At 59.8% G+C, this 9183-nt stretch overlaps 1 protein-coding gene across 1 annotated transcript in view; it reads right to left on the bottom strand.

Moving 5' to 3' along the window:
- Nucleotides 1–4610: 4610 nt before the first annotated feature.
- Nucleotides 4611–9183, bottom strand: part of RPS19 (ribosomal protein S19) — a 19887-nt gene continuing 15314 nt past the window's right edge. The window contains exons 5-6 of the mRNA XM_015850846.2: nt 5075–5089; nt 4611–4671 (exon numbers count right to left, since the gene is read on the bottom strand). Coding sequence (XP_015706332.1) covers nt 4611–4671; nt 5075–5089 — 76 coding nt within the window. The remainder of the gene's footprint in view (nt 4672–5074; nt 5090–9183) is intronic.

A 9183-nucleotide genomic window follows, 5' to 3' on the forward strand; every position in this document is an offset into this window, starting at 1 on the left:
AAGAGAGAGATTCCCACATCCCCCCTACCTCCATGTCCCCAATGTCCCCCCTGTCCCATAGCCCCCATGCCCAATAAGATCCCATGTCCCAATGTCCCCATACAGACCCCAATGTCCCTATAGCCCATGTCCCCATAGTCCTATAGCCCCCCTGTTCCCCATACGCCCCCCCCTTGTACCATAGCCACCCCTTGTGCCATAGACCCCAATGTCCCCATAGCCCCATGTCCCCATCAGATCCCTAATGTCCCCCTGTCCCATAGACCCAATCCCAGTCCCTAAGCCCCATGCTCCCCATAAGATCCCTATTTCCCCATCATGACCCCCAATCTCCCCATAGCCCCCACCATCCCCATAAGATTCCTCATGTCCCCCGTGTCCCCATAGCCCCCCTGTCCCATAGGCCCCCATGTCCCCATAGATCCCTATCGTCCACTAAATGTCCCCATAGACCCTCCGTCCGCCCCATCCGTCCCCATCAGACTCTCCTATTCCCGCCATAGCCCATGTCCCCATACAGATCCTCTAGTCCCCCCTGTCGCCCATAAGATCACCCTGTTCCATAGACTCCCTATGTCCCAGTTATGACCCCATAGATCCCCCCTGCCATAGCCCCAATGTTTCCCCATACGATCCCTCGTCCCAATGTCCATAGCCACCCCTGTCCCCATAGCCCCCCTGTCCCATACGCCCCCCTGTCCCCATAGATCCCTATGTACCATATGTCCCCATAGATCCCTCTGTCCCCAATGTCCCCCAACGCCCCCCATGTTCCCCATAGATCCCTATGTCCCATATGACCCCATAGATCCCTGTGTGTCCCCCTGTCCCCATAGATCCCTCTGTCCCATATGCCACCATAGAATCCTGCTGTCCCAATCGCCCCCCCCACTGTCATCCCCCCCCCCCATGTGCCTGCGGCGCCGTGTCACACCAGAGCCCCATTGTCCCATTGGTCCCCCCTGTGCCCACACATTGTGGCGTCGGGCCGTCGCTCCCACAAAGCCCATTGGTCCCCATTGGTCCCCATTTTGTCCCATTGTCCCCCCGTGTCCCCCCCACGCGCTGCCTCACCCGTGACCTCAACGTGGACGCCCGCTTGTCACCATGGCGACCACCCCTGCGGCCGCTGCTGACCAGCGGAAACGACAGCCGGCCCCACAGCCCGCCCACATAGAAACCTCCATAGAGGGACCCCCACAGCCTGCCCCATAGAAACCCCATAGAGGGACCCCATAGAAACCCCATAGCCACCCCCACTAGAGAGCACCCCATCAGCAAACCCCACAGCCTTGCCCCATAGAGAGACCCCATCACGCAAACCCCATCAGGCCAACCCCATAAGCAAAACCACATAGGCAAACCCCATAGCAGAGACACCGCACCAACAGCCGCCCCAAGCAAACCCCATAGAGGGACCCCACAGCAAACCCCATAGCCAACCCCATAGAGAGACCCCATAGCAAACACGCCCCTAGCCCACCCATAGCAAACACCCACAGCCCACCCATAGCTAACCCCACAGCCCGCCCCACAACAAACCCCATAGAGAGACCCCATACGCAAACCATAGCAAACCCCCATCGAGAGAACCTACAGCAAACCCATAGCAAACCCATTACGAGAGACCCCATAGCAAACCCACACGCCCGCCCCACTAGCCCACCCCCATCAGAGCGGACCCCCATAGCAACCCCACTAGCAGAGACCCATAGCCAACACCCCATACGCAAACCCATCAGCAGAAGGCCCTATAGCAACCCCATAAGCTTAACCCCACAGCCACGCCATCAGGAAATGCCACATTTCCGACTTAGCAATCAGATCAACGCCTTAACATGCCACCTTCTACACAAACCGCGCGATGAGAGAGCCGAACCCAGAAACAATAGGGACCACGAGCACCTCAGCTTCTTATATGTAAAGTATGCGCGGGAACCTCATCTATGTTAATGGGACCGCTGCGTGGCAACCAGCCACCAGTATAGAGACCGGACTTAGGAGGAGTACGCGACCCGAGAGCGGTTGCGCGTCAGAGGAGACTATGCGCGTCGCGCGATCACCACTCGCCACGCAGGAGAGAGCGGGACTAACAACCTCACTGCGTCTCGCGAGAGCTTAAAGGACCCCCACAGAGTGAGTAAGCCACGCCACCCCTATATGACGCCGCGACCCCACACCCCCCAATAGAGACCCCAGGGAACCCTCATCTAGGGCCCCCCCCCCCCATACGGGACCCCCCAGAACCCTCATATAAGGACGACCCCACCCCTTAGGGAGCCCCTCACTCCATAGACACCCCATAGGGACCGCCCCCTGGACCCTCACATAGGGACCACACCACCCTAGGGACCACCACCCATAGAGGCCCCCAGGGAATCCGCCATAGGGACCGCCCTCTATAGGGAAACCCCCCATAGAGACCCCCATTGGACCCCCCGTACCCCCCCCCAATAGAAGACCCCTCAAATAGAGACACACCCCATAGAGACCCTCTGGGACCCCCCAATATAGGGACCAACCCCCATAGGACCCCCACCCCATAGGGACCCCCATGGAACCCCCCAGAGGAACCCCCAGGACCCCACATAGTGACCCATACCCATAAAACCCCATAGGGACCCCCGGAAGCCCATATAAGGACCCTTCCCCTATAGGGACCCTCACCCCATAGACAGACCCCATAAGGTGCCCCAACAGCCGCTGTTCCATGGTGCCTGAGTCCATTGACCCATGTTGGTGCCCCCAATGCCGCTGTCCATGGTGCTGAAGGTTCCCATTGACCCCATGTTGGTGCCCCCAATGCCGCTGTCCATGGTGCTGAAATTTCCCATTGACCCCATATTGGTGTCCCCATTATTGGTGCCCCAATGCCGCTATGTCATGGTGCTCGATGGTTCCCTTGACCCACGTTGGTGCCCCCCCATATTGTGCCCCAATGCCGCTGTCTATGGTGCTGAAAGGTTCCCATTGACCCCATGTTGGTGTCCCCAAGTGGTGCCGGCCCAAATGCGCTGTCCACTGGTGCTGAAGGATTCCCATTGTCCCCATGTTGGTGTCCCCAATGCCGCTGTCCATGGTGCTGAAGGTTCCCATTGACCGCCCATGGTTGGTTGTCCCCATATTGGTGCCCACGATACCGCGCTGTCCAATGGTGCTGATGGTTCCCATCGACCCATGTTGGTGCCCGCCAATGGCCGCTGTCCAGTGCTCGAAGGTTCCGCATTGACCCATATTAATGCCCCCAATGCCGCTGTCCATGGTGCTGAAGGTTCCCATTGACCCCATAGACACCCCATAAGGTGCCCCAATGCCGCTGTCCATGGTGCTGAAGTTCCGTTGTCCACATTGGTGCCCCAATGCGCTGTCCATGGTGCCTGATGGTTCCCATTGACGCCCATGTTGTGCCAGCCATGCCGCTGTCCATGGTGCTGAAGTTTCCCACTGCCATTTCATCCCACCACCACCCTTCCATCGCCCCCTCCCCATCCATCCCACCCCGGTTACCCCCCCCATCTCCCCCTCCCCTTGTCACCAGGTGGGCTCAGGAGGTGCAGGCTGAGAACGTGACGGTGCTGGAGGGCGGCAAACGGCCGAGAATCTACGTGTCGGCTCCATCGCTACGACGGCTCGCCATCGTCGTCAATCCAGACCCCGCGACAAACCGCTCTTCTTCAACGGCAACGCCGCGTGGAGCGGGGGGGGGACGGGGAGCAGGGGGGGGGCGGGTGGGGGTAGAATGGGGTGGGGGTTGTGGGGTTGAAGAGGGGATGTAGGGTAGGAGGGGTGGTTTAATGGGGTGGATGTGGGGTGGGTCGGGGTGGGAGGGGGGTAGGGAGGGAGTGGGCAGCTATGGGGTGGCCAGAGGGCAGCTATGGGGCAGCTATGGGGCTGCCATAGGGCAGTTATGGGGCGGCCATAGGGCAGCTATGGGGCAGCTATGGGGCGGCCATAGGGCAGCTATGGGGCAGCCATAGGGCAGTTATGGGGCAGCCATAGGGCGGTTATGGGGCTGCCATAGGGTGGTTATGGGGCAGCTGTGGGGCGGCCATAGGGCAGCTATGGGGCAGCTGTGGCAGCCATTAGGGCATCTATGGGGCAGCCATAAGGGCAGTTATGCGGCGGCCATAAGGGCGGTTTATGGGGCTGCCATAGGGTGGTTATGGGGCAGCTGTGGGGCGGCCATAGGGCAGCTATGGGGCAGCTGTGGGGCAGCCATAGGGCAGCTATGGGGCAGCCATAGGGCAGCAGTTATGGGGCCGGGGCATAGGGCGATATGGGGCAAGCCATAGGGCAGCTATGGGGCGGCCATCAGGGCGCTATGGGGAAGCCTGTGGGGCAGTTTATGGGGCAGCCAATAGGGCAGCTATGGGGCAGCTATGGGGCACAGCTGTGGTGCTGACGGCTGTGGCAGCCGCTGAAGGACGAAGCGGTTCCAGCTGGCCGAGTTCACCCAAGCGGCAGCTGCGCATGGTGCCTGAACAGAGCCCGGCTGGACGACGAGGGGGGGTACTTCTGTCAGCTCTACACGACGATCACCACCCATCAAATTGCCACTCACTGTGCTGGTACGAGGGGAGGGGATGGGGGGGATAGGGAGGATAAGGGGGTTAGGGGGGATAAGGGGGATAGGGGAGATAGGGGGGATAGGGGGGGGATACTGGGGGATAGCTAGGGGGGATATCGGGATAATGGGGGTTATGGGGGATATGGGGGAGATATGGGAAATATGGGGTGGAGGGGGGATATGGGGAGCATATGGGGGGATAATAGGGCGGGATATGGGGTGGTAATGGGGGATATAGGGGGGAATATGGGCAGTTATGGGGTACTTCTGTCAAGCTCTATACGGACGACACACACCATCCCAATGCCACCTCGAGACCGTGACTGGGTACAAGGGAGGGGCTGGGGGGGTACGGGGGGGGGGTTTGTGAGGGGTCCCTGGGGGGTATGGGGGATATGGGGGGGATATGGGGGTGTAAGGAGTGGTATAGGGGGGATTTATGGGGGGGTATGGGGTGGTTAGGAAGGGGATATGGGAGATATGGGGGGATATAGGGGGGATACTGGGGGGGTTATGGGGGATAATGGGGAGATATGGGGGGATATAGGGGGGATATAGGGGGGATATGGCGGAGGTTATGGGGGGATTATGGGGGGTATGGGGGGAAATGGGGATATGTGGGGTTTATGGCACACACTCCGGATGATACACACCAATCAAATTGCCACACTCACCGTGCTGGGTATGAGGGGAGGTGGCTGGGGGGGTCGGGGGGGGATATGGGGAGATAGGGGGGGATTTGGGGGGTTATGGGGAATATGGTGGGTATGGGGATGTAGAGTGGTGTAGGGGGGATATGGGGGGTATGGGGATGGTTAGGGGGAAGATATGGGGGATATGGGGAGATATGGGGGGATATATGGGGGGATATGGGGAGGTATGGGGGAATATGGGGTGGTTAGGGGGGGATTAATGGGAGAAATGGGGGATAATGCGGGGGATATAGGGGGGAATATGGAGGGATATAGGGTGGTTAGGGGATATGGGGGAGATGTGAGTGGATAGGGGGATATGGGGGGATATTGCGGGTAGGGGGGATATGGGGGGGGTTGGGGGGTGTACTGGTGGTATAGGGAGATATGGTGGGGCTTTGTGGGGGTTTGGGGGGGATAAAGGGGGAATATGGGGTGGTTAGGGGGGTTATGGGGGTTAATGGGGAGAATGGGGGGTGTAGTGTGATATAGAGGGGGATATGGGGGAGTTATGGGGGGGATTTGGGGGAGGTTATGGGGGAGCTATGGAGGGGCTATGGGGGGATATGGGGATAGGGAGGTCCCTCTGGGGGGTGGTCCCTATGGGTCTCTATGGGGTGAGGGTCCCTATGGGGGGTCCATGGGGATCTCTATGGGGTGGGGGTCCCTATGTGGTGGGGTCCCTCTATGGGGTTTGCTATGGGGTTGGCTGTGGGGTTGGCTATGGCGTGGGCTGTGGGGTTAGCTATGGGGTTGGCTATGGGGTTTGCTATGGGTTTGGCTATGGGGTTGGCTATGGGGTCTCTCTATGGGGTTTGCTATGGGGTCCCTCTATGGGGTTGGCTATGGGGCGGGCTGTGGGGTTTGCTATGGGGTCTCTCTATGGGGTTTGCTATGGGGTTTGCTATAGGGTCTCTCTATGGGGTTTGCTATGGGGTTTGCTATGGGGTCTCTCTATGGGGTTTGCTGTGGGGCGGGCTGTGGGGTTAGCTATGGGGTGGGCTGTGGGGTTTGCTATGGGGTTGGCTATGGGGTTTGCTATGGGGTCTCTCTATGGGGTTGGCTATGGGGTTTGCTATGGGGTCCCTCTATGGGGTTTGCTATGGGGCGGGCTGTGGGGTCTCTCTATGGGGTTTCCTATGGGGTTTGCTATGGGGTTGGCTATGGGGTTTGCTATGGGGTCTCTCTATGGGGCAGGCTGTGGGGTTTGCTATGGGGTCTCTCTATGGGGTTGGCTATGGGGTTTGCTATGGGGTCCCTCTATGGGGTTTCTATGGGGCAGGCTGTGGGGTCCCTCTATGGGGTTTCTATGGGGCGGGCTGTGGGGCCGGCTGCTTTCCGCTGTGTCAGCAGCGCCCGCAGGGTGGTCGCCATGGTGACAGCGGGGCGTCCCCGTGAAGGTCACGGTGAAGGGCAGCGCGTGGGGGGGACAACGGGGACAATGGGGACAATGGGGACAATGGGGACAATGGGGGCTTTGTGGGAGCACGGCCCGACCCACATGTGTGGGGCACAGGGGGGACAATGGGGACAATGGGGCTCTGTGTGACACGGCGCCGCATGGCACATGGGGGGGGGGGGAAGGACAGTGGGGGGACATTGGGGACACAGGGATCTATGGGGTCATATGGGACAGAGGGATCTATGGGGACAGGGGGGACACAGGGATCTATGGGGTCATATGGGACATAGGGATCTATGGGGACATGGGGGGCTGTGGGGACATTGGGGACAGAGGGATCTATGGGGACATATGGGACATAGGGATCTATGGGGACAGGGGGGGCTATGGGGACAGGGGGGGCTATGGGGACATTGGGGACAGGGTGAGCTATGGGGACAGTGTGAGCTATGGGGACAGTGTGAGCTATGGGGTCATATGGGACATAGGGATCTATGGGGACACAGGGATCTATGGGGACAGGGGGGACATAGGGATCTATGGGGACATGAGGGCTATGGGGACATAGGGGTCTATGGGGACATTGGGGACAGAGGGATCTATGGGGACATTGGGGACATAGGGATCTATGGGGACATGGGGGGCTATGGGGACAGGGGGGGCTATGGGGACACTGGGGACATAGGGATCTATGGGGATGTGGGGGCTATGGGGACATTGGGGTCTATGGGGACATAGGGATCTATGGGGACACTGGGCCCTATAGGGACATTGGGGTCTATCACCCGGGATTCTAACTAGCCTGAGATCGATGACAGATATGCGATCTCACTCGTGCGCGGGATCTGGGGGCTGGTGGGGTTGGTAAAATGAAAAATCAAGGAAACCAAATAATTTGCTCAAGACAGTGGCATTCAAGGAACATTGGTGCCATTGCAGGATTTTATGAGGGCGGTTCGTTCTGTGTGGGGGGAGCCGGGGGGGGGGAGGGGGGGTCCTTTGGGGCGGCAGGATGGGGGGCTGATAACCCATGGGAGGGATTATGGGATGTGGGAACAATTGATTGTGTGCTGGGTTGAAGGGTGGTCATCTTAATAGTCTGACTTTCTAATTGGCATTTTCATTTTCCATGCACCCACAAGCTAGATTCGCCAGCAATTACGCAATTAAAATAAGGATCGATGGGGGGCATATGGGGATGGAATCTTGGAGGGTGGGCGTCCGATGGGGGGGGAAAGGGATGGGGGTGTTTATGGGGTAGGGGGGTAAAGGGGAGGGGGCTATGAGGGGGATAGGGGATTGATGGGGTAGGGGGGTAAAATGGGGGGGGCCTATGATGGGGGATCGGACGCGCCTGGGGGTAGGCAATGGGGATGAAAGCGGGGCGATCTGGGGATGTTAATGGGGGGGGTCGGGGGGGGAAGGAGATGGATGGGGGGGGATGGGGGGGGGCGATAGGGATGGATGGGGGGGGAGAAAGGGGGGATGGGGTGCGATGGGGGATGGGCATGGGGGGGCACTGGGGGGGTTCTCATAGAGGATGGAGGGGGATGGGATGGGGGGGATTGGAAATGGTGGGAGATGGGGGGGTTCGATTGGGGATGGGATGGGGGGAGTGTGTGGGGTGGGGGGGGTCTATAGACGATGATATGGGAGTAGGGATGGGGATGGGATTGGGGGGTCGTGAAGGGAGCAGTAAGATGGAGGGGGGGGATGGGAACGAATGGGAGATGGGGGGGGGGGTCGATGGGGTATACGGGGTGGGGGGGGCTGATTAGTGGTTGAATGGGGATGTGGAATGGGTGGGGGTCGATGGGGATGGTGTGGGGGGCTACTAAGGGTTGAATGGGGGGGGCAATAGGGATGAATGGGGATGGGGAATGGGGGGGAGGAGATGGGTTGATGAATTGGGGGCATATGGGATGATATGTGGGATGGGATATGGTGGGGGATGCTGGGTGGAGGGGGGCCGTCTGAGGGAGGAGATGGATGGGGGGCGGGGGATGGGACCTGGTGTGGGATTGGGGGGGGTCGATACGGGATGGGATGGGGGGCAATGGGGATATGAATGGGATTGGGGGGGGGCTATAGGGATGAATCGTGGTGATGGATGGGGGGGGCTATAGGGATGAATGTGGGGGCAATTGGGGATGAATGGGGATGGGGGGGGGAAGGTGATCGAGAGGGGGGTCCGTGAAGGGGGAGGAGATGGATGGGGGGGGGGGATGGAAACTTAGTGTGAGATGTGGGGGAGGTTATTAATAGGGATGAATGGGGGCAATGGGGGTGTGTAGAGTGGGGGGGGGTCCGGTACTGTCCCGCATGCGCTGAAGCTAGCATCAAAAGGCCGGCGGAGCAGCATCAATTTTTTGGGGGGGCGGTCTCCGGTGGGGCTGCATGTGACCGGAAGCGATGGAGGCGCTCCGGCGGCGTGAGGCTGCGGTGAATGGGTGGGAATTGGGGGCGGCGCTTTAAGGGGGGGGAGAGGGGCGGGGATTCGGGGGCGGGGGTTTTGGGTGGGG

The sequence above is a fragment of the Coturnix japonica genome, unplaced genomic scaffold (genome assembly GCF_001577835.2).
Source record: "Coturnix japonica isolate 7356 unplaced genomic scaffold, Coturnix japonica 2.1 chrUnrandom554, whole genome shotgun sequence".
Classification (NCBI taxonomy): Eukaryota; Metazoa; Chordata; class Aves; order Galliformes; family Phasianidae; genus Coturnix; species Coturnix japonica.